The sequence below is a fragment of the Antennarius striatus genome, chromosome 4 (assembly GCF_040054535.1).
Source record: "Antennarius striatus isolate MH-2024 chromosome 4, ASM4005453v1, whole genome shotgun sequence".
Lineage (NCBI taxonomy): Eukaryota > Metazoa > Chordata > Actinopteri > Lophiiformes > Antennariidae > Antennarius > Antennarius striatus.
Genome location: NC_090779.1, coordinates 1,042,501 through 1,066,580, shown reverse-complemented (window position 1 = coordinate 1,066,580; position 24,080 = coordinate 1,042,501). Strand labels below are relative to the sequence as shown.

General features: G+C 43.1%; 2 protein-coding genes across 5 annotated transcripts in view; one reads left to right on the top strand and one right to left on the bottom strand.

Annotated features, from left to right (window-relative positions):
- The first annotated feature begins 115 nt into the window (after positions 1 to 115).
- Positions 116 to 10,035, top strand: LOC137594228 (carbohydrate sulfotransferase 1-like). 2 transcript variants are annotated; one of them, XM_068313573.1, is made up of 6 exons: positions 116 to 323; positions 1,155 to 1,524; positions 3,060 to 3,273; positions 3,349 to 3,575; positions 5,411 to 5,628; positions 8,457 to 10,035. In XM_068313573.1, the coding sequence occupies exons 2-6, from the start codon at positions 1,183 to 1,185 to the stop codon at positions 8,791 to 8,793; spliced, it is 1,338 nt and encodes a 445-aa protein (XP_068169674.1). In that variant the 5' UTR covers positions 116 to 323; positions 1,155 to 1,182; the 3' UTR covers positions 8,794 to 10,035. The 2 variants fall into 2 exon arrangements, with proteins under 2 accessions (XP_068169674.1, XP_068169673.1); XM_068313572.1 differs by having other exon boundaries at positions 3,060 to 3,575.
- Positions 10,036 to 12,816: 2,781 nt separating this feature from the next.
- The window catches only part of LOC137594262 (anoctamin-1-like), a 38,193-nt gene continuing 26,929 nt past the window's right edge, over positions 12,817 to 24,080 (bottom strand). For 2 of the 3 annotated variants that reach the window (XM_068313627.1, XM_068313630.1), the window contains exons 19-24: positions 24,051 to 24,080; positions 23,185 to 23,337; positions 23,009 to 23,061; positions 17,320 to 17,504; positions 16,348 to 16,453; positions 12,817 to 14,624 (exon numbers count right to left, since the gene is read on the bottom strand). The exon at positions 24,051 to 24,080 is cut by the window's right edge and continues 113 nt beyond it. In XM_068313627.1, the coding sequence (XP_068169728.1) occupies positions 14,379 to 14,624; positions 16,348 to 16,453; positions 17,320 to 17,504; positions 23,009 to 23,061; positions 23,185 to 23,337; positions 24,051 to 24,080 (773 nt within the window). In that variant the 3' untranslated portion in view covers positions 12,817 to 14,378. The remainder of the gene's footprint in view (positions 14,625 to 16,347; positions 16,454 to 17,319; positions 17,505 to 23,008; positions 23,062 to 23,184; positions 23,338 to 24,050) is intronic. The other variant, XM_068313628.1, reaches the window with a different exon arrangement.

The window sequence follows — 24,080 nt, the reverse complement described above, 5'->3', positions numbered from 1 at the left end:
AGCGGTCAGACCTGTCAGAGGCTGAAACGTCACATCCTGTTTGAGGGACGCCTCACACAGCGGTGGTGGGGGCCCCGTGTGATTGACATGCACACACCGGGGGGTGGGGGGCAGAGAGGAGAGCAGTCCGTGGCGGTGAAGACGGGCCGCTGTCCGCCTGTTGACGTGATGTCCGGGGCTGGGGGGCTCCCGGACGGATGCTGACGTGACTCTGGTGCCCGCAGCGTCCTGTCCTGTCCGGGGGGTGTCACACCGATGGATCGCGCCCCCCCTCCCGTCGACGAGAGGATGCGAACGCACCGCCAGGATCCGGGGAAATAACGGTAACAGGGATGCAGCGGGCCGGTGGGGGCTGGGGGGGTGACGGGAGCAGGTTCCGTTACCGTTAGGGTCCGTTACAGTCCGTTAGGGTCCGTTAGGGTCCGTTAGGGTCCGTTAGGGTCCGTTAGGGTCCGTTAGGGTCCGTTAGGATCCGTTAGGGTCCGTTAGGATCCGTTAGGATCCGTTAGGATCCGTTAGGATCCGTTAGGGTCCGTTAGGATCCGTTAGGGTCCGTTAGGATCCGTTAGGATCCGTTAGGGTCCGTTAGGATCCGTTAGGGTCCGTTAGGGTCCGTTAGGATCCGTTAGGGTCCGTTAGGGTCCGTTAGCGTCCGTTAGGGTCCGTTAGGATCCGTTACAGTCCTCACCTATCGGTACGGAGAGAGAACCGAGAGATGACCGAAACCTCCGGGATGCTGAACGGATGGAGACGGTCTGTCCTGGGGAGACTGACGGACAGACAGACGTGTTTTCAGGTGGAGGTGAACCAGGAACAGAATGAACTCTACTTCAGGTCTCCCCTCCTCTAAGAAGCTCCTTCAGGTCTGACAAATAGCGGGCGGGGGGGTCGGGGGGGTCGGGGGGCGCTGATGTAACGTGTATTTTAATCTTCAGACATATAGTTCATCATGTGACGTTTCCACTAAAGTCGGTCCCGTCGGTCACCTGTAGACGTTTACACCTCTGGAGCTCATCGCCCCCCCCCCGCTCTGACAGCTGAACTGCTCATTGGTATTGATAAGAGATGATGAGTTGATTTTCAATAATGAATATCAGTCCAGAGTGATAACCCTGTGGTCCTCATGTCCCCCCGCCCCCGTCCTTCTGCTTCAGGGACCTCTGATGCGTCTGTCCAGCCACCATGCAGTGCTCCTGGAAGTCCGTGGTGCTGCTGGCGTTAGCCTCCATAGCCATCCAGTACACCGCCATCCGCACCTTCTCCCCCAAACCCGTCAGCCTGCTGTGCTCGGTGGGCCTGGCCCCCGCGGGTCACCCCGCCAACTGCACCGTGAGAGATTTGACCCGGTTGGGTCAGGGGACAGTCTCGGAACAAGGTTGCGATGAGATCCTCACCAACACCCCCCCGTTTTCCTCCGCCGCCGCCCCATCCCATCACGCCCAGAAGAGAACCCACATCATCATTCTGGCCACGACACGGAGCGGATCCTCGTTTGTGGGTCAGCTGTTCAACCAGCACCCCGAGGTCAGAATGGGTCACATCTGCCTGGTTCAGACGTCTGTCCAGAGAACAGTTCTGATTGGCTAGCCCCAGTTAGCCCCGCCCTAGCCTGGGATTTATGAACCTGTCAGTGTAAAGCTGACATTTATTACCCTACCGTGGGGCTTTTATTGACCACTCCCCTGTGAACAACAATCATGACTCACGGTTTTATGGGGGGAGATCTCACCCTCCCCTGAGAGAAACTCCTGCTGCCCTAATTTAGACGTTTGGTTGATTTGTTCCCCTCAGCTTCATTCATACTAGACCTGAACACGCCTCAGAGTAAACGAGTCACTGGAACGTGATGACAGTCCACGTTGATTTGGGTCTGGGGTAATATCAGAGGAATATCCAATTGTCCCTGAGGAAAAGACAGGAGACAGAGCTGGAGGTAGCAGAGATGAAGATGCTGAGGTTCTCTCTGGGAGTGACCAGGATGGATAGGATCAGGAATGAGTACATCAGAGGGACAGCACATGTTAGAGGTTCTGGAGATAAAGTCAGAGAGGCCAGACTGAGATGGTTTGGACATGTCCAGAGGAGAGATAGTGAATATATTGGTAGAAGGATGCTGAGTTCTGAACTGCCAGGCAGGAGGCCTAGAGGAAGACCAAAGAGGAGGTTTATGGATGTAGTGAAAGAGGACATGAAGGTAGTTGGTGTGAGAGAAGAGGATGAGAAGACAGGGTTAGATGGAGGACACTGATTGGCTGTGGAGACCCCTGAAGGGAAAAGCCCAGAGGAGAAGAAGAAGAAGATCAAATGACAGTTTCAATCCTGAAATCACAGTTTAACCAAACTTTGACACGACCTCTGCCCTTGTTGGTCCTTCAGGACGTTTAAATTCCGTTTAAACATTATTGGTCCTCAAGGGGAAACAGGCAGAAATAGTTAATATATTAAAACATCTCTCTCAGTAAAAGAAAAACCAACAATAATGTTGACGGCTGGATGTGGTGTTGGTATGTCTGATTCTCAGTGTTTACATTTACATTTTTTAAAATTATTTTCTCAGTTTGAAGTTCCTGTGACCGTTGTGGTGTTTTTGTTCCAGGTACCAACAACTTTGTCCACATGTGTCTTTTGGGACAGTGTGCTCAGATTAGTCCACTATGAGAAACAAAGTCAACCTACTCCAATAAATATAAGCAAATGTCTTGCTGATAATAAATTATGTAGTTTGCAATAAAAAGACAAAGTTACAGCTGAAGTTTTTAAACATGAAGCGCTCGTGAGGTCGAATGTTGGGACGCTGCAGTAGACCTCGACCCACCTGAACAACCAGGACACTACATCTGGTTTTATGTCAAGTAAAGCCAAATGCTGTTCATGTGACTCATTTAAATTTACCTGAGAGCAGTAAAATACCTTCAAGGTTTTGGACATGATCAAATGTGTCCAAAAACACCAGGTTTCCAAAAAGATGTTAAATTACCCAGAGTTTCTGCTGGTAGAGGTTTGAGCAGTGAAGGCTGCAGCACTGACTTATCGAGGCTGAGCGTGTTCTCCTGTCCCAGGTGTTCTACCTGTTCGAGCCTCTGTACCACGTCCAGCTGGCGCTGCTCCCCCGCCTGGCGCAGAGCCGTAACATGGCTGAGAGGAGGGTGATGCTGGGGGCCGCCAGAGACCTGCTGCGGTCCCTGTACCACTGTCGCCTCAACAGTCTGGAGAGTTACATCAGACCCCGTCCCGCCAACCACTCCACCGACAAGCTGTTCAGAAGAGGAGCTAGTAAGAGACCCCCCAGCACCACATCCAGCCGTCACTCCCATAGCTGTCCTGGTTGTGCTTCTGTGTGTTCCGTAGGTCGGTCTCTGTGCTCCCCTCCGGCGTGTGAGGCGGCTTTGGGCCCAGAAGGCCAGAGCTTGGTGCTGGCTGATGAGGGGGAGTGTGTGAGGAGGTGTGGGCCTCTCAACGTGTCATTGGCCATCGATGCCTGTAGAGCAAAGCGCCACACAGCCATCAAGACTGTCCGGATACCCCAAGTCAGTGACCTCAGAGCGCTGATTGAAGACCCAAAGCTCAACCTGAAGGTAGAGATAATACTGAGTTCTGGTTCCGTTCATACAACATCTGTTAGTGTCACACTGTTTGTCCTTCAGATCAATACTGGATGTATAATGACTAAATAAAGGAACAGTTCACCTATTCATGTATTTTCTGCAAGCACTAATCCTACGGGGGGCTGGAGCCTTTCCCAGGACTTTGTCACCGTAGTGGGAGGGTTGTTCTAAGTCTAAGTCAGACACAACATGTGGGTTCATTCCTAGCACCCATTAGCTCCCTTTGGGGTAAACATTAGACGTTACTTTAAACACTGTGTGATGATGAGAACCAAATTTAATTGAAATAAAACATTTAGTTTGAGTAGCAGATGTTGGTTAGGTATCAGAATCTTGTCAGAAAAATGTAAAGTACATCATGTCATTTAGAATGGACGTGTTTTTTCACAACGTGCTTAGGTTTGGATTTAGATCTTCATTTAAAAATTTGGCAAATCTGCAGTATAAAATCCTAAAGGCTCGACACTATCATGAGAAGATTTGTAAAGCTGTGACCTTCATAGAGGCAGGAGACACTGGTACCCCAGTAGCCCACATTGGCTGCCATTCTGCCATGCAAATGTTCTCACACACAACACACACACACACACACACACACACACACACACACACACACACACACACACACACACACACACACACACACACACACACACACACACACACACACACACACACACACACACACAGCACATTTTTTACAGTTGCTCATGAGTATGAGTAAAGTGCTATATTGATACATACTTTATTGATCCCAAGAGGGGAATCTGTTTTTGTAATAGTTGTTCTGCTCCAGACAAGAACCTCAGCCAATGTCAGAATAAGGAGAGTTTAAGAATGAAAGACTAAAAGAAATTGTAATAAATATAATAGAGAGTAAATAAGAGGATTAAAATGTACACACAGTTAATTTCCTTACTGTTTGCAATCATTAGTGTGGTCTCCACTCATTTCTGTCCCATTTGTAGTCACTGTGTTTTTTACTCGGCCGGTTTCAGTTCTATCAGCCGTCTCATGTTCACACAATGAGCCACGAGTCACCTTCAGCTGACTGAAGGGGAATAAAAACAGTATGTCATGAAAGACGAGTGACAAACATCAGAGAAATAGAAGTGGAATATGTAGTAACAAAGTTACTGAAAGTTCAAAAGGTTCCAGACTATGGTGAGTACGAGCGGACCGTAGGCGCATGTACTCATGTACTGATGTGAACAAAACGCATGTGAAGGTGCTGATGGAGGGAGCTCAGAGCCACGCCCATTTGAACGAAGTGTCTGGACTGGAAGCGATTTTATCAATATTCAATCGAAGATATTGAGACCACGGATGAGTTTGGGGCAAGACATCTCCAATACGGTGTAGTTGGACATCTGGCAGCTGAATGACATGACTTAAAGAAAGCAGAATTTGGGACACTTAAGTACCAGATGTAGATTATGTGTCAGCAGTAATTCAAGTATCAGGTGTAGTTGTTGAGGAAGATCATTACAACTATATTCTTGTTGTATGTTAGTGATGCACTGATTGGCTGATATGTTTGAAGTGTACTTTTCCCATTATTCCACCTGTGCAGTGCTATTGTAACTATTGTAACTATTGTAACTATTGTAACTATTGTAACTATTGTAACTATTGTAACTATTGTAACTATTGTAACTATTGTAACTATTGTAACTGTTGTAACTATTGTAACTATTGTAACTGTTGTAACTATTGTAACTATTGTAACTGTTGTAACTATTGTATTGTAAGTATTCAGAGATGTGTGTACCATGGTAACCAGTATATTTCTGATGCCCCATTAGGTGGTCCAGCTCGTTCGAGATCCGCGGGGCATCCTGGCTTCTCGCATTGAGACCTTTCGAGACACTTACCGGCTGTGGCGTCTTTGGAGAGCGACAGGACGTCGGCCCCACAACCTGGACCTTGGTCAGATCAACACGGTTTGTGAGGACTTCCTGAGGTCCGTGTCCACAGGCCTGTCCAGACCTTCCTGGCTCAGAGGACGGTATCTTCTGCTCAGGTGAGAAGGACGGGGGTTATGCTCACAGGAGACAAAGTAAGCATGGCTGCTCTGACCCATCATCCTTAAATAAGGAACTTGGTCCTGACTGGTTTGTGATGATCGACTGAGTCATCCACTCGGGTGTCCCAAAAAATGTATACACCCTTTAGCAGCTAGAAACTAAATTGTTTGTGAAGTTTTTGCAGATTAAATGTATTAAATTAATGATGGCAGCCAGAATAAACTACAAAGACAGGAAATTCATTCTAAAATTCTGCTGAAAGAATAAAAATACAGTAAAATATCAGCAGTATATCAGCTGCGATTCTTCTTAAAGTGTCTTCTGCACTGCAGTCAGAAGAACCTTCATCCTTTTTCCTCCTGCGTAGATAAATCACCATCTTTGCTCGGCCCAGAAGAAACTTTAGAATCTACCAATCCTATTTTGATTCTTCCTGCGTTTAAACCTATAATGTTTATCTGTTTCCTGACGTGACACAAAGTTAGGTCCATTCCTTCTTTCAGTTCAAACAAGCAGTTATAATTCAACAGACAAGGCAAAGCTCACAGACACGTGTGTGAATATAAATTGCCACTGATATTATAACACGTGACACAGAGATAAGAAACACTAAATTTATTGACCATGTGTTTGGTCCAGTCCAATTCAAATTATTTAAATTTCTGAATTTATTACTAAATTAAGTTATTCAAGGCAAATGTTCTGTGTTTCTTCTGTTAGACGTATTTAAGTGCATATCTTCTTTCTCTTTGGTTTGAAGTACTCAAGTAATCATCAAAGATACCAGTCATACACTATGAGACAAATAGGGGGAGAGACAAAAACACAGAGTTACAGAGACCAGGGGGGTGGGAGACAGGCAGAAAGAGAAGACGAAGAGAACAGGAGCAGACATACCATAATGCATTTTGAATTTGTCCATTAGTTGATAACATGTGGAGGAAGCTGCTGATGAACAGAGTGATTAAAAAGCTGCTACGAGAAATACTAAAAGTAAAACTGCAGATGCTAGTGATGGTAGCGGCTGGACACAGATGGAGGACGTGAGCGGTTCCCCTTAGAGTCGAAGCCTATGCCAGCATTGCTATTGGACAGATTATTCACAGGCGCTTTTTAAAAAGGAAATCCTTAATGTTTTAATTACAAATATAATTGGGTATCATCTGCGTATCAGTGAAAATTAATGTTATGTTTTCTTACAATATTTACCATTGGTAACATATTAAACACAACGTATTAAACAGAATAGGCCTCAGAACAGATCTGGAGGTACTCCACACGTAAGAGTCTCTCGTTCTGAAGATTCATTATTAACATGAACAAACTGAAATTGGTCGGATACATATGACCTAAACCAGTGGAGTTTTTAATGCCCACATCATCTTCCAACCCCCCGAGAAAAATACTATGATCAACAGTGTTGAACGCTGCTCCGGTCTAATAAAACTACAACAGATAGAAGACCTTTATCTGATGATATTAAAAGGTCAAATGTAACTAGCAGTGCAGTCACTACTGCAGTTTGTTCTGAAACCTGCCTGAAAGTCCTCTAACAAATGATTCTCCAATAAATAGCCCTTTAGCTGTTGGCCACTAAGTCCTGTAGAATCTCATACAGGAATGTCCGGTTGGAGATCGGCCTGTAGTTGGAGAGGAGGCTAACGTCTAGCTTTGGTTTCTTCAAGATTGTGGCACATAACCTATTTTTAAACACTAATTGATTATTGACAATATGGGTTTATTTACTAATGGTAATACCTCTTTAAGAAGCGTAGTTGGAATTTTGTCTACCCGACTGGTGGTGGGTTTAGCTGGGGAAATTAGGGAATTTAAATTGGACTGTTCCATTTGCGAAAAGCACTCCAGATAATTTGTAGTTTTAACCCATTCCTCTGCTATGGGATTGACGCAGGGCAGGATGTGACGGATCTCATCCATAAGACTTTGAATTGGTTCTGAAAGAACTTGAAGCTATCACTGTCAAAGGAATGGTTGTGTTGCTTAGTTAGTCTGGGTTCCTTATTTTCCTCTATTAATGTAGATAATTTTTTTATTTTTTTTATTTTTTATATACTGTTTTGATCCCCGAAGGGAAATTAAGAACGCACACTCTAGCTACTGATTCAAACGCATGCATACATATATATTTGTGAGTACAGGCCCCTGTATCACACACACACAAGGGGGCCTGTAGGCATGCAGGGGGGGTAGAGTGGCAGCAGCTCCTTCTTGGTGCACCTCAAATGAGCAGTTTGTAAAGGGAATGGCACCTTGCTCAAGGGTGCCTCGGCAGTGCTCCGGAGGTGAGCTGACACCTCCCACTGTCAGCTCACCTCCGGGTATTTTTTGGGGGGGCGGGAGCGGGAATCGAACCGCCGATCTTAAATCATAGGACGACCCGCTCTACCGCCTGGTTTACCACTGAGCCGCTGCCGCCCCGATAAGAAGTCAGTATTTCTACTTCTATTAATAGCCTACTCATATGACATGAAGCTATCTTTCCAGGTTGCAGCTATGTCAGTTTCTATCGCGCCCCAAATTCTCTCCAGTCTGGGGGAGCATTGATTGTACTTGTGGGCTAACGAGTTAAACTATGGGGCTGAACTTTGCTGGTTTTTCATTTTCATTTTTATTGGAGCTATGTTATCCAAAGTGGTTTTTAGTATACCTGTCACACTATTTGTGAGATATTCAATATCAATAGTAGCACACTCTAGTAATCAATCAAAGAAATGTGTGAGACTCTGTTACCCCATCTCTACGCTGACATTTTCAGGACTTAGAATAAATGAATGAATGAATGAATGAGCTCTTTGTCATTCAGGTATGAGGACCTGGCCAGGTTTCCCCTCCAGAAGACCAGAGAGCTCTATAGTTTCCTCGATCTGGTTCTTGATCAAAGTGTGGAAGACTGGATCCTGAACAACACTCGAGGCAGCCGGGACCTCTCATCTCGTCAGAAGTTCACCACCGTTCGGGATTCTGCTGCTAACGCAGAAAACTGGAGGGTAAAGCTGACCTTTGACATGGTGGTCTACACTCAGACCGCCTGTCAGCAGCTTCTTGATGTCCTCGGATACAAGACAGTCTACCATGCCAGAGAGCTGAGGAACCTCTCACACTCTTTGGTGGAAGACAGGACGTTCCTGCCATTTTCTTAAACTCCTGATGTCCATCCAGCGACGGTTCAAGAAACCACCAGAACTTGACAGTTCAGTAGTTCATGGAGCAGAGATAATGTAATAAAAGCTGTTTATGTCTGTTTGCATCTGCTAAACTACCATATTTCACAATTCTGACTTGTTTGATTTCAGATCACTGCCACCATTGTCTCAGATTCACATTTTAATAAGAAGGAAGTACTGTAACAAGATTGCTGTCATGATATAACGGTATTTTTTCTCGTTCTTGCTACACAACAAATTATTTTGTAACACTAAACTTTTGTTATTGTGATTACAGATATTCTGTGTTGTTTTAATATGAAAAATTGCTGATTGTTAGACCAATTTCTAAAAAATGAAGACAAGTTGTGTGGCCCAATCGATCTAGAGCAGATGGTGATTAGTGTGTGGTTAAAGTCCCCTTAGGACATATTGTCTTCCCTAGACAGGCTTAATGTGGATCCGCAGTCAGGAACTGTACTCAGCCCCGCGACTATTCATAGATGCGTCTCTGTGTGGCTGTGGTGCACTGGCGTCGCGCCCGGAGTTTCCCCTGCCTCATGCCCTCAGTCAGCTGGTATAGGCTCCAGCTCCCCGTGACAGAACCGGGTAGAAAATGAATGAATAAATTCTACAAATCAGAGTGTCAGCTCCCATGCCTTAAAACCAGGTGTACCTGCATGATCCAGGGAGATGAAACCATAATGCTATCATCACAGAGCCTCTTAGCTCACGTGTGTAGCTTTCCTGTATATCAGGTAGCTATACCGTAATCCCTCGCTTGTTCGCGCTTCAACATGCACGGCTTCACCTCATCACTGATTTTTAGTAGGTAGTCACGTGATACCGTACACGCGTTCTATTGGCTGACAGCACCTGCGCGTGCGCTGAGTTCCGAGACTCACAGAACATAGCGCACTTCCGTGTATTAGCACTTCAACGTGCTTTAAATAATCTGTAAGAGTGTGGGAATAGGTGATATAGATAGAAGGTGGTTTAATATCAGTATGGGGGGGTTCAGAAACATTTAAATTACCATAAATAATAAAATAAATAGTTTGTCGATCTATCACGGAATTCCATTTTTGTGGGTGGTTCCTGGAACGCATTAACTGAGTAATGAGGGATTACTGTATATACAATAAGCTATATACTCATGTCTATGTTTTCCCTCTAAGCAGTTTGGAGGTGTGGGAGCTCATACTCTTATTTTGTGATGACCTTCACGGATTTGATGAATTTGTAGTTGAATGAACATTCTTAGAGAGAATAAAGCTCTTGTTATAACACTGAGTCTTTGATTTGTGTGTGATTTACTGATAATGATAATGATAATGCCCATCACCATGACACCAGCAGTAATTAGTTGTTCTATGTTGTCAACACCCGAGATCACAGCAGCTGTCATTCGTAAGACATTCATGTCAAACTGAAGTCAGAACACGAGGTTACTGTAACAAACGCAACTCTTTGACTCACTTTTGCTGCTTCCTCAGGAAAAATACATTCATGACATGTTAAAAGATAGAGTGGAGAAGTGTAAGGATATGACTGATTGATGAAAACATGGCAGATTCATTGATTATTTGATGGAAGAGTTCTCCGTAAAGATGCAATTGACAGAGTCCAACTACAGATCTCCATTGATGGACTTCATCCTGGGAACTGAGGTCTGCAGGTACTACTGCCGCTGTGTAAGGACACTAACCACACCTCTATTCAGTGAACAGCTACATGTGTGCTGAGGAGTCACCTCACCTGCGCAATGGACCATCAGTCAACACCCTTGTATTTTAGGTTTCTGGTCCTCCTCAGGGTTCTTGGCTCAGAATCCCTTGTGATGTAGATGATCTGTAACTCCCACTTGATTTCCCATAAAATCCTCTAGCGTTCAATTTTCTTTTAAATTTTCTTGCTTGGTTATCGTATTTTTATTGTAGTCTTATTGCAAAATGAATTGATTTTCAATGACAAATAGAACTGAAGTGAAACGGACTCGTTTCACGTTGAGGTCTGATGGCTTCATGTTGTTCTTGGGCACAAGTTTCACGGTTTCCAGTTGTTCACCTCTATTGGCACTGTTAGAGTAATATGTTGGTTTGGCCCATCCAGATTGACATCGGATGTCTGGTTTGTAGTCTAAACAGTCCCATTTCTTCTTTTTCATGTGTTTTATTTTGCACAGGTAAGGTTTGAGTGTCTATTGGTTGATAAATATGTTTTGTTTTCAGAACTTTGTGGGGTTTTGGGCTTTTTTTTCAATGCTGGATTTGATTAAATTGATTTTCATTACTTTAGTTTAAAGAGGGAAAATATGGTTTGAGTTATGTGTTGTTTGACTTACGAGATCAGTCACAGAACAAATTGAGCATTTGATTTATATTCTAAATATCTTCAGTACTATAGCCAACGTTACAGCAGAGCACTGGTAATGCAACAAGCAAAGGAAGTTGAGTATTTTTATGCTGGATACTTGAATTTATATCTGTAGCTCATTGTTTTTCATCTTCAACAATATTTATTGGAGCAAAGAACTAAACTGTCTGGACTGACGTCCAAATGGGGCCCACAAAAGGGGATACATATTAATGATTAACTGTTGCGTTATTCACATCCAACAGAAGTTTAATGTAATCCTTAAAGGGGCCCTATTCTGAAAATCACACTTTATCAGGTCTCTACATTTACATCGTGGTCCTCCCTAACCCGACCAACTCCTAGAATCTGGTAAAGAAACGCTTCCTGCATCATTAGATGTTTGGAGTTTTAGGAATTCATGGACCGGACCGAATCAAAACGATCGGATTTTGCTAGAGTGGCCGTCACAGACGGGGCTCTGTGATTGACAATATTGATTGGTTGACATGCCCAGGGGCGTGGCAATCCCTGAAGGGGGAGTTCGTTCAGGCTACAGTAGCATTGTGTGGTAATGTGCTAGCTCAGAGCTACACACTCACAAGCTGTTGGACTCAGTTAGCATTTGGCTAACTAGTTAAAGGTCCACTTCAGTCATGTTTGAGCGCGCGAGTGTGTGGTTCGTGATCAAGCTACGGTAGCAGTGTGTGGTAACGATCTGGATCAGAGCTACACACTGAAAGTTCCTCATAAGCTGTTGAAGTCAGCTGGCATTTGGCTAACTAGTTAGCAGTCGGTGTGTGTGTGTGTGTGTGTGTGTGTGTGTGTGTGTGTGTGTGTGTGTGTGTGTGCATGTGTCTGTGTGTGTGTGTGTCCACCCAGGCTCTCCCCAGCATCACAGTGAACACACAACCAGTTACACATTAATTACTAATTCAGAACAATTGTCTGTTTTTTGGTGAATGAAAGCAGCTTTAGCTCTTGTTAGTGATCGGAGAGCTGCGTGTATACACACACACGCACACACGCACACACACACACACACACACACACACACACACACACACACACACACACACACACACACACACACACACGAGAAAACAAGAGAAAAACCTGGTCTTACGGTAAAATCCCATGTTTCATTAGTTTGCGTTAGCTTAGCTCCCTTGTTGTCCACAAGCTCTCGTTGTCCATAACGATTTTCAGAAAACAGTAATTATCAGAGCGGCGGTCTGATCATGTTTACACAATGACCTACGAGTCTTTGTTCAGCAAAGACTGAGTTAGCAGGTTCACGCTCGGCGCCCAAAAATCTACCGTTATATCATGAAAAACAAGAGTGGAAAACACGAGTATCAGAGCGAAAGATGAAGTTACTGACAGTTCAAAAAGTTACACACAATGGCGATCGATCGATCCGTAATGCGGCGCATTGGAGTGGTAAACAAAGGAACTTGAACACGCGGGGGAGGGCAGTGTTGATTGGTCAGCTCAGAGGGGGAGGAGAGATGGAGCTGAGAGCTACGCCCCATTAAAACAGACCTTCACAGAGCAGCGGAGGATTTATCAATATTCAATCAATGATATTTAGGACCACGGATCAGTTTGAGGCAAGACATTTCAAACACAGTGTAGTTGGACGTCTGGCAGCTGAATGACATGAATTAAAAAAAACACAATATGGGACCTTTAGTTATTTTACTGTTGATTTCAATTCATTAAAATAAATGTGTCGATAAATGATCAGCCTGAACTTTTAACTTATAAATTGAAAAGCCATTTACACTTGGATACTTGTGTACTTTTTTTTTTTTTAATATATGTCATTTTTATACACATGTATAAATCATATGCAGGAGATTTGTGTACACATAGCAAATCAGAGCATGCATTATTATAAATAGTCTTAAATATATGTGCTTATCTACAGGTTACCGTGTAAATGAGTGAGTCTGGACAAACTATTTTACTGTACTTGACACTGAAACCTTTAAACATTCTAATCTTGCGCAGCTTTTCAATTTGTGCTTCTGTTTTGTGTTAAATGAAAGTAGTTTTACACAGTTTCAAATAAATGCTTATAAGATTACGATAGAATATTCTCACACCAGCTGGTTCTGACTCTTCTGACCCACAATCTAATGACCTCAAATGATCCAGTTCACTGTCCAAAAGCCTGAAAACTAACATCTTTTATGTGATCCACATTGTCGACATTTATCTCTTTCAAACAACATTTTCATGACGCTCATCATTATTTGTCCTCCCTTTTGCCGCGTACAAAAAGGCAAGCGGCCACCACAAATCACTTTTTTACCCACAGTAAAAATCAGAGGGGGCAGAAATTAAAAGTCATGTCAGTTACAAATGTTTGGGAAGGAGTGATCTCTGTCGCTTTTATATTTCCAGAAACACATTTTCAAACATAACAAAAACATATTTCAAAAAATATACAGACAACCAGTTTTGTTCCTCCCCTGCACCAATAAAATAAAAATAAACCCAACAACAAACAGCACATCTGCTCGCAGTGGTCAAACAATGACTTAATGTCACCCATTTCATTGCAACCCTGCACATGATCGGTACGTTATTCAATCAGATCAGGTGAATAATATGAATAATACAACTTCTTTTTTGCTGATGATATCATTTGAAAGCCTACAATGATGTAAAGGTGGAAAATATTGGTACTGTATATGCAGTAATCCCTCGCTTATTCACGCATCAAGATGCACGGCTTCACTGCATCATGGATTTTTAGTAGGTAGTCACGTGACACCATACTCACATTCTATTGGCTGACAGCATCCATGTGTGCACTGTGTTCTGACTCATGGTTCCTCCTGCGACTTTTCTTTAACACAAAAGTGTTTTAAACAGTCTATCAGTGTTTTAAAGGTAATACAGATAGAAGGTGGTTTAATATCAGTATGGGGGGGGTTCAGAAACGTTTAAATTAACGTAAATAATAAAATAAATAGTTTGTCGCTTTATCTCAGAATTTCGTTTTTCATAGGTGGTCCTGGAACGCGTAACCTCGAGTAACGAGGGATCACTGTATAGATAGAGCTCCTGACTATGACCACACTGGATTTGGACCCAAACCTTCACCCCATTGGCCAGCTGCTCGCCCTGCTGCTGGAATGTTTTAAACAAGAACAAAACTTTAGGCTGGCCTGTGTGACGAGAGAGACTGGCCTAACGATGGACGCCTGTTAGCCTCAGACGTTAGTGTTGGCGTTCAGGACAGAACGCGGGTGAGCCGTCGTGTTGTTGTTGTGGCTCCTGCTGCAGGTCTCCTTGTCGCTCGGAGACAACGTTCTATCAAGGATGTGGATCTTGCCTTGCTCTTCTTTCATGAAGAGGTCAACCAACAGGATCTTCTCTTTGTGAATCTGGAGGGTGATATCTTTGGGGATGTCTGGAATTAGCCAGTCCACAATGTCACTCATCAGCATCACAACATTCTGGGAAAAAGAAATGCAACTGTGAACAACGTTGTTATGTTGGGTTACAGGAAAGATGAAATCACAGGAATACACAAAGAAAACATTTCACTTCTCATCAATATGGTCATCATGTGTACAGTTTGTACCTATATTATCATTCATTGAATCACAGGTGGATAGCTCAAATGCTACATTCACAACGGACACAACGGTGTTACATACAAAGTTAATGGAATGACGTGAATACGGGTGATTTGCATTTCACTGGGTAATGAGAATACAAGATTAGTAAGTTGAGCTAAATGTAGAGCTATGCCATAACTGATGGTAACATACATGTAGATTACATCTGCTTACACTTGGCACTGTAATATATCACTTCATTTGTGACCGCTGATAAGATCTTACATGCAAAAAACATGTATATCATTGGGTAAAAACAAGTTTTAAAAGATGATTAAGATAAAAAATTGTCATGACAGCACAGTTTATAATGTTCTTCTAACTCCACATGTCCAAAAAATGGAACAGTCTCATCGAAGGGGTCTAGGACCTTCACTCATTGAATGAAAGAGTCTTTCTGATATCAAATTCATTGTAAAAAAATGGTTTACATCAACATAATTCTGCAACATAATAACATCTTATTATCACTGTAAGAAATTATATTGTTGATATTGTTTGGGAACTCATATTTAATTTGAATGGTGCAGAAAGGAGGTGGACTAATTATTCATACAAATGAGGGATGGTGCCACCTGGGACATGTGACGGCGAAAACAATGCTTTGCAATCGCAATCCAGAGCTATCCGCTGTTAGCATCAGGCTTTACTACCTGGTATCACTGTCTTCGATGTCTACGTACCCCCTGGCAGACCTGAGACAGCAGTAAGACCATCTGCACCACTACCTCTACTCCACAGACCTGGTACTCGAAGGCTCTGTTCACCATCTTCACCTTAGACTCAACACTACCAACCATGATCCAGTGTGGGGACTACCCCACACGGAAGAACTATTGATCGGTTTTACACCAATGCCAAGGAGACATACATCCACCCTCTCCCCCCAGTAGGTAAATCTGATCATAGCCCAGTCCATCTGCAGCCACTGTATCATCCATCTGAAGAGGAGACTGCCAGAAACGACCCAGCAGGTCAGGATATCTCCGAAAGCTGAGGAGACACTCAGGGGCCGGTTCCAGACCCCAGACTGAGATGTCATTGTGTGCTCGCATGTAGAACACGTCAGGGGGCTACAACATGCTTAACTTCTGTGTGTTAAGCATGTGTTATCTCAACAATAAACCCTGGGTAACCAAGGAGGTCAAGACAGTCCTAAACAGGAAAAACTGGGATTTCAGGAGTGGAAACAAGGAGACAATGAGGAAGACTCAACAAGAAGAAACTCTCTGCCTACAGGAGGAGACTGTAGTCTGGAGAACTGGAGAACCAGCTGAGTGCAACTGGGTGCAGGAGGTCTGGAATAGTGGAGCACCATCACCTGGTATGGCAAAGACCTCTCCCTCCCCATGCTGCTCATACCAGACCTCCTGCACACCTCCTCTCCTTCTACCTCTGCTGCCTCTCTGCAGTCACTACAGTCTGCTGGGATGCGCTCCAGCGACCGATGGCAGCACAAGAAGCGAGTACTGAAGATGAACGACCGAACGAAGAATCAGTGTTTCTGATAAGCTTAGAGGAACAGCAGGACCTACTTTCTGCATGTAGGACCACATACCTGGAACACAATGACGAAGGCCAGTCGGACAGCCAACACTGTCCAGAACTCCTTGGAGATCTCATATGGAGTGGCAGACAGAGGGGGTTCTCTGTAGTCCTTATACCTTCAGAAACATAATCACATGTTAATGATGTGTGTTTTATGGCATACTTTAATGATCTCATCCTTTTTGCTGAAGATGTCAAACAAATTTAAAACTGGAGCTGACTCCCTCTGTTTCAAGCTCAGTTAAGTTCAGTCCTCCACACAGGATTATGGATCGATTTAGAAGTTCTAAAGAGAGAAGATTAAAGTTCTTCTCAAACTGACAGAGAACCATATCGTGTTAGAAATGTGATATTAATCCTACACTGACAAAAAAATCCCCAAAAAAGCCCAGATTTTTGTTTTCACATGACCAAAGTTTTTCCTATTCATTTAGTCTGAAAAGAGGAATGTGGCAGGTAACTGAGACGTTCACTATCAAAACAATATGGGTTGTCCAGGGTGAGTCAAATAACCAATGGGAGCACTTCAGATGCCAGTGATCTTTACTTAAGGTGCCACTAACCTACAAAGTGGCTCCAAATGAGACGATTATGGTCTACCAGAAAAGTGATGGATGGACATGAAGTGAAGCGGCGGTCGAGGTGGAGATCATGTGTTCACCAACCTTCTGTCTGTTTGTGTATCAAGATATGAACAGATCTTGATGACATTTTGTGGAGGACTGGGCTTAAAGAGAAAGCTGGATGTGGTCACAGGATTGTCAATAAAAAATAAATAATTCAAAAAACATTGAAGCACATTTTGTCAACTAATATTTTACATTTCTAGTTGGACAAATTTATTGACTGGTAGGCGAGGCTGATGTTCAAAGGTCTTCACTTATTCACCCTATCTGTTCCCTTTGAGTGGCCCACTGGCATTAATGGACATTCTGCACCGTGTGCATTAGTTTAAGGAGTTATTCTGCTATGGTTGTCACACCTGCAGATCTCCACGTGGTAGCCCAGGTGCAGAGGATCCATGGGTTCTTTGCCCTCCTGGAAGTGGCTGACATTGAAATAAGACAGCGTGTGGTTGACAAATCCATGCATGGAGCCATCAGGGCTGTACATGTACTGGTAAACCATACGAGGGATGAAGTCTGAGGTGAAGGAGATGACAAACGCCTACAGATGGTGGTTGAGAGAGTGAGAGATTAGAGACACAAATGGGAGTTATACTATTGGGAATTAATATTTCATTTTATGGAAACGAAATGATGTGGAATGAGAAAAAATACAAGATATACTGTAGCTGGAGTAAGACAAATCTCTGAATTGTAGCATCCAAAGAAACAAGATGTTTATCCAGTGTGAACAGGATATGTTCTTCTTGAAGGTCTTTATTCATTTAGTTATTATTCCATTGTTTTTCTTTTGATGAAGTTTAGCATCAACATTTTATAATGTCAGATTGTGCAAATTCAGAAAATCCTAGATTTGGTTGTCTACTGCATTTTATATAATATTGCCTATTTTTCATTGTTTTTTGACCATTAATTTCTTACGCAGCAGGTTCCAAATAATTGATCAAAGATTTAACGCTCCTTCATATTTTCAGTTAGAATTTTCTTTCAACTTTCCAGGTATTTACCAGGGCTGTGAACCGGTTCATGGAACGAAAACAAAATCCAGAAACTTTTGGTATTTTGGCTGGAATGAAAACGAAATCGAAAACATGTTCCAGAAAAGAATCGGAACAGAAAATAATTGTAAACCGGTTAATACCAGGTTTTTTTTCGTTCCTGAAAAAACTTTTGACCTGATGTTTGACTTCCTGTCCTTCACTGGAGGGGTGAGAGCAGAGAGAAGTAGTGGCTATCAGCAGCAGGTAAGAACAGGGAGGTCTCCCAGTCACCATTAATCATTACAGGTGAATGATTTAGACATGAACTCAGTGGCTGCAGTCATTTTCAGAGCAGTGTGTTCCCGTACTGCCAGCGCTTTGTAGTAATACTGAGCTATGGGAGAAGAACTATGAAGATCTGTTGTTCAGCAATAAATGACATGGTGGAAGTTATTCTGTTCTTATGTCATGTAGTGTCTAAGTAGGAGGCATAAGCCTGAACTACATGATATAACGGTCATAAAGCAGAGGCGTAGTGCTGTGGTACTGTTTACTGTAGGGTGGGGGCATATCTATAATTATAGCCTATAGTCAGTCAGTCATCTTCAGATCACCACCGCTGTATCCGCCGCAGCGGGTGGACAGTGGTCGATCTGGAGGATCGCTGACTGACGTCACACAGAAACATTTCTACAGATTTCTGAACTCAGTGAACACAGAAGACGCTTCATGTTAGAAGGAGCAGCGTTGGTTTTTGAGAAACTTTAAGGCTTTTAATCGCGTCTAACGGTGCGTAAAATACGGCACCGACATATTTATATTAAAAGGAACGTTATTAACCGGTTCAGGAACTTTATTTTTTTGTTCTAACCGGTTCAGGAACGTCAGTTTATGGTGGAACTCAAAACCGGAAACATTATAATTCCGTTTCGGTTCGGAACGAACCGATTGGCAAAACATTCTGGTTCAAAGCCCTGATATTTAAAGTCTTCAGCTTTGTAAATATCTAACTTGCAATATCTAATTCTATATCATTCTCAATTTTTCCACAATCCTTCCATGAACGTCTAAAGGAAAGCTGTGTTTTGAGCAAAGTTGGAGTGAGAACTTTGACTTTGTCAGACGGCAACTGATTCTACGGTCATAAAACCTGCATAACAGTACAGGAAATGGTGTTTGGGAACATCATAGTACGGAAACAGCACTTGTCAAGGTTAGCAACGACCTTCTAACCGCTTCAGACAGAGGACTTGTTTCTATACTGGTTCTCTTGGACCTTAGTGTGGTGTTTGACACAATTGACCACAATATTCTTCTGGCACGACTGGACAAAACGGTTGGTATTAAGGGATCAGCACTGATGTGGTTTAAGTCCTATTTAACTGACCGTTCCCAGTTTGTTAATGTTAATAATGACTCCTCCCAGTCCACTACAGTTAGTTATGGAGTTCCTCAAGGCTCGGTTCTTGGTCCAATAGTGTTGTCACAATCCGCTCCTGGTTTTCCTCTCATCCGCCCAGCTCTACCTGCCTGCCACTCCCACCTCTTCAGTGCAACTACCTTCACCTGTGTTTCCTCACCTGATTAGCACCTGTCTGTTCAGTACATATACCCTCCCATTCCTCTCAGTCTCTGCCAGATTGTCTTTGTATCATGCAAAGCTCTCTCGCGTTGATCTCCGGACTGCTTCCTCGGTTTCGACCCTGCCTGTGTTCGACCCGTCTTCCTCGTCTCTGTCCCGGTCATCTGACCAGCCTTCTGTCCTTGACTACTCTGCCTGCTCGTTCCCGGTCTGCCACCTGTCAGCTGGATTCCTGTTTGCTGAGACTGTTTTTCTGGGATATTGCTGCCATTCTGTGCGAAGTTTCAGAATAAACTGCTGGACTATTCCTGCTCTGGTCTCAGTCTGTGCTGTACTGGGGTCCTACCTCTGACATGTTACAACTGTTAATCTTGTACATGCTTCCTCTGGGTAATTTGATAAGGAAACACTCCATCAACTACCATTGTTATGCTGCTGATACACAATTATATCCATCGATTAAACCTGATGAAGTCAATCAGCTGTTCAAATTACAGGCGTGTATCAAAGAGATTAATGATTGGATGACAAAAATCTTTTTGCATCTCAATTCTGATAAAACTGAGGTTGTTGTGCTCGGCCCAAAAACTGTTAGGGTTGTAGTGCCCAGTGATGTAATAACCTTGGATGGCATCACGTTTGAGGCCAAAACCACTGCGAGGAACCTAGGTGTCACCTTTGATCAGGATCTCTGGTTTAACACACACATGAAGCAGGTTTCTAGAACGGCCTTTTTCCATCTCGGAAACATTGTTAAAATCAGACATATTTTAAAACGGAGTGATGCAGAGAAATTAATCCACGCTTTCATCACTTCCAGACTAGATTACTGTAACGCACTTTTTTCAGGCTGCCCCAAAAAGTCGCTGAAGAGTCTTCAACTAATTCAGAATGCTGCCGCCCATGTTCTAACCAGGACCAGTACCAGAGACCAGGTTCTGACCGGGACCAGTACCAGAGATCAGGTTCTAACCAGGACCAGTACCAGAGACCAGGTTCTGACCGGGACCAGTACCAGAGACCAGGTTCTAACCAGGACCAGTACCAGAGACCAGGTTCTGACCAGGACCAGTACCAGAGACCATATTTTTCCTGTGTTGCTTCTCTGCACTGGCTTCCTGTGAAAGCTAGGATAGATGTTAAAATACTCCTCCTCACTTCCAAAGCCCTTGGTGGCACCGACCTACCTGAAGGAACTTTTAGTTCCTTATAATCCATCTAGAGCATTACGCTCTCAACATACTGGCCTACTGGTGGTTCCTAGAACAAAAGTAGGACGGGGGCTAGAGCCTTTTGCTATCAAGCCCCTCCATTGTGGAACCACCTCCCTACCTCAGTTCGGGGGGCAGACACCCTCTCACTATTTAAGATGAGACTTAAAACTTTTATGTTTCAAAATTTTTACATTTAAGGCAACTTAGACTGTTAAGTTTTTTCTTCTAGACCTACTCTGCTGGAGACTCAACATCCAGACTCACTGAGCTCCTCTCTCCTCCTCCTTCTCTCCAACCATCTCTGTTACTCCTCCTCCTCTCCGATCTCTCTCTCCTAGTCTCCATTCACACCTTTACAAACTCCACTCCTTCCCTGGAGTCTCTGTGCTCTATGTCCTTATAGGTTTTCTCAGGTTCACCCCTCATCCGCCCATCCGCTATGGACCTCCTCCCATCCCACCAGTATCTCCCATAACCTAATCATCGGCTGGGGACTTGCTGCCTTTCTTCCTCCTTCCACCATACAGTCATCCATGCAGCTGTAATTGTGCCTTGAATTTACCAATTACATGGTGGGGAACATGTATTGAAGACAACAACCCCAACCGTCTAACTATATTCATAAGGACTCTGACTATCTGGCCTATCTGACACTCTCTTTCTCTTTCCCTGTCCTTATCTTCCTTTTATTTCTTTTACACCCAACTGGGTCCTGCCCGGAGTTTTTTCCTCAATGAGGGAGTTTTTCCCGCCACTTTCGCTTATGCTCTGGGGGGTTCAGTTGGGTTTCTTTGTCTGTTAAAGTGCTTTGAAATGTCTGATGCCATGTTTAAGCGTTACTTAAATAAAACTCAATTGATTGATTGATTGAAATGGTGTCCTTTGCCATAAAATTGGCTTGCATAAACAGGTATACATGCTATTAGACTTAATGCGACAGCTTCCCTCAAAATCTGCCACAAGCTGCAGGGGTAACACATACACAGGTAAGATTTCTACTGTATCCTTCAATCCATCCATCCATCCATTCTTCCATCCATCCATCCATCCATCCATCCATCCATCCATCCATCCATCCATCCATCCATCCATCCATCCATCCATGTATTATCAAGCATTCAACAAACACATAAAGCAGTTACTAATAACTGAGCAGTATTGTCACAGGCTCCCCTCAGCTGGATGAACCTGGACTCTGTTGGAACATCAACTAGAACAGTGTTTTCAAACCTTTTTTGAGGCAATTTTTTCACTACAAAAAATCACGAGGCATACCAACCAAAACTTTTATGAAACGACTCTGTAGCCTCATAGAATTGACATATAATCACAATACAGTCTCAGTTTATTAATGCTCACTCATTGTGAACCCTGGGCCTGTACTGAATCAGTAATATAGTAGTCAGGCTTGAAAAGCTCACCTTACGTGTGTCGGGGAAAATGGAAGCAATGTTAAGATAGCTTTATTTGCCTGACCCTGACCCTAACCCTTCCATGATAAACAGTAAAGTATCCACGGTACAAATCCTGACGCGCTGAGACGCTAACAGAAACAACAACGAACAATAAACCAGAGGGAGACGAGTGATGGAGCTACGTGAACGCAGTGGTGCTGCCCCTACTAGGCTTGTGGCAGAAAGGGGAACTGCAGGACAATAGTCACATATGAAAGCGTGTTTGTTCGCATCTATGAATGTTCGTAAACTATTTGTTTGTTTTTACTGTCTGTTACTTTGAATTGGAAGGGGTTGAAACAGGACTGAGCATTTCCATCAGTGATGGGTTACCATGGGTGTGCATGTTGTATTTCAAGGCTGGTTAACTTTTCTTTGAAGCCTTGAGGACTATTTGATCCCTACAACATCTTCTAATTACCATGTAATGTAGAGATGCCTCTTTGATGGCTATTTTTGGGGAACGGTTGGTCAGATACTCTTTAGAAGGACTGCACCACTTTTAATGTGTTACCCACGTTAAAGTACATATGAATTATAATTTACAGAAACTACATGCTGCCTGGATTTAAAAGGCTGTGGTCCTATGTAGATGTACTGTCAATAGAGACATCTATTCCTTTGTCCACGCAGGCAATGTGTCTAATATAACACCTAATGTATGTCTGACACACTGAAAAAGCTCAACTCTATTCTGACACCGGGTGTCCTGGAGGTTTATTACATACTACTACTGATGTGAAGTTGTTGGATGCGTGACAGAAGTGTGATGTGATGTAGTACATTAGAGATAAATGATGTCATATTTTACTTACATTAATGATGACGGCAACTTTTGCCACCCCTCTCAGTATGTTGTACCATATACCTGTACACAAAGAACACAGTCTAGACCATTTCCTTAATCTGAATTGAAGGAACATGTCTTCATAACCATCATCAACATTAAATAATGCATTAATTTTTCGGGACCATCTTGAAGAAAACCCACCAATGTCTTTGGCTCTTGCTGCCACTGGTCTTCTCAACTCAGCTACGAATTTTTTGGCATCTAGTCTGATTTCAATGATGTTGTTGAGCAGAGCAAAGAGAGGAGCGAGAGGGAACGATGCCACGAACAAAGTCACGAAACCAAACTGGATGACTGAAAGCAGAAGAATAGCAGATTATATATTCATCAGTACTATACTACAATTACATTCAGTCAACACTGAATACATTCTTCACACCAAAGTCTTGTATGTTACACTCAAACATTATTGCATGTGATCTTAAAGAACAGTAACCTTCATTCCATCTTGTACAGCTCAGGGCTGCACACTTTTGACCTATTTTTTTTAGACACGGACCTTTTATGCTCTCGCGGGCCACGTTAAATGATGTGGAGGGCCACATTTGGCCCCCAGGCCTTGAATTTGACACATGTGATCTATGTGTTCATGTTAGTGTTGCTGTTAATGAGGTTTAGCCAGCAGCAGTGTTGCATCATGGGTATTGGGAGGCAAAGGAAAGCGAACTATTGTCCAAAACCTGCAATAATGTCAGTGTGTACTTGATTTAATACCTTTGTTTTGCCTTCTTTTTAGAGAATATTTTATTCTCCCAACTTTATGATGATCCACATACAGTCAGTAAACTTCCTGTAAAATATATATATATATATATATATATATATATATATATATATATATATATATATATATATATATATATATATATATATATATATATATATACTGTTTATATTTACAGTATGTCAGTATTATCTGATTAATTATGATTGTGCTTCTGTCTGCTTCTGTTTTAGTGTACTTGATACTTTATTGAATGCATGCAGAGATATTGTGTGGCACTGACTCATTTCCATGTATTCAGGAGTTAACCCTG

Bases quoted from the DNA above. Each gene is read 5' to 3' on its own strand.
- LOC137594228 (XM_068313572.1), top strand. From the start codon at position 1,183: ATGCAGTGCTCCTGGAAGTCCGTGGTGCTGCTGGCGTTAGCCTCCATA. The intron at 3,576-5,410 runs GTAGAGATAATA...ATGCCCCATTAG, and splicing joins ACCCAAAGCTCAACCTGAAG to GTGGTCCAGCTCGTTCGAGA. The intron at 5,629-8,456 runs GTGAGAAGGACG...TTTGTCATTCAG, and splicing joins GGACGGTATCTTCTGCTCAG to GTATGAGGACCTGGCCAGGT.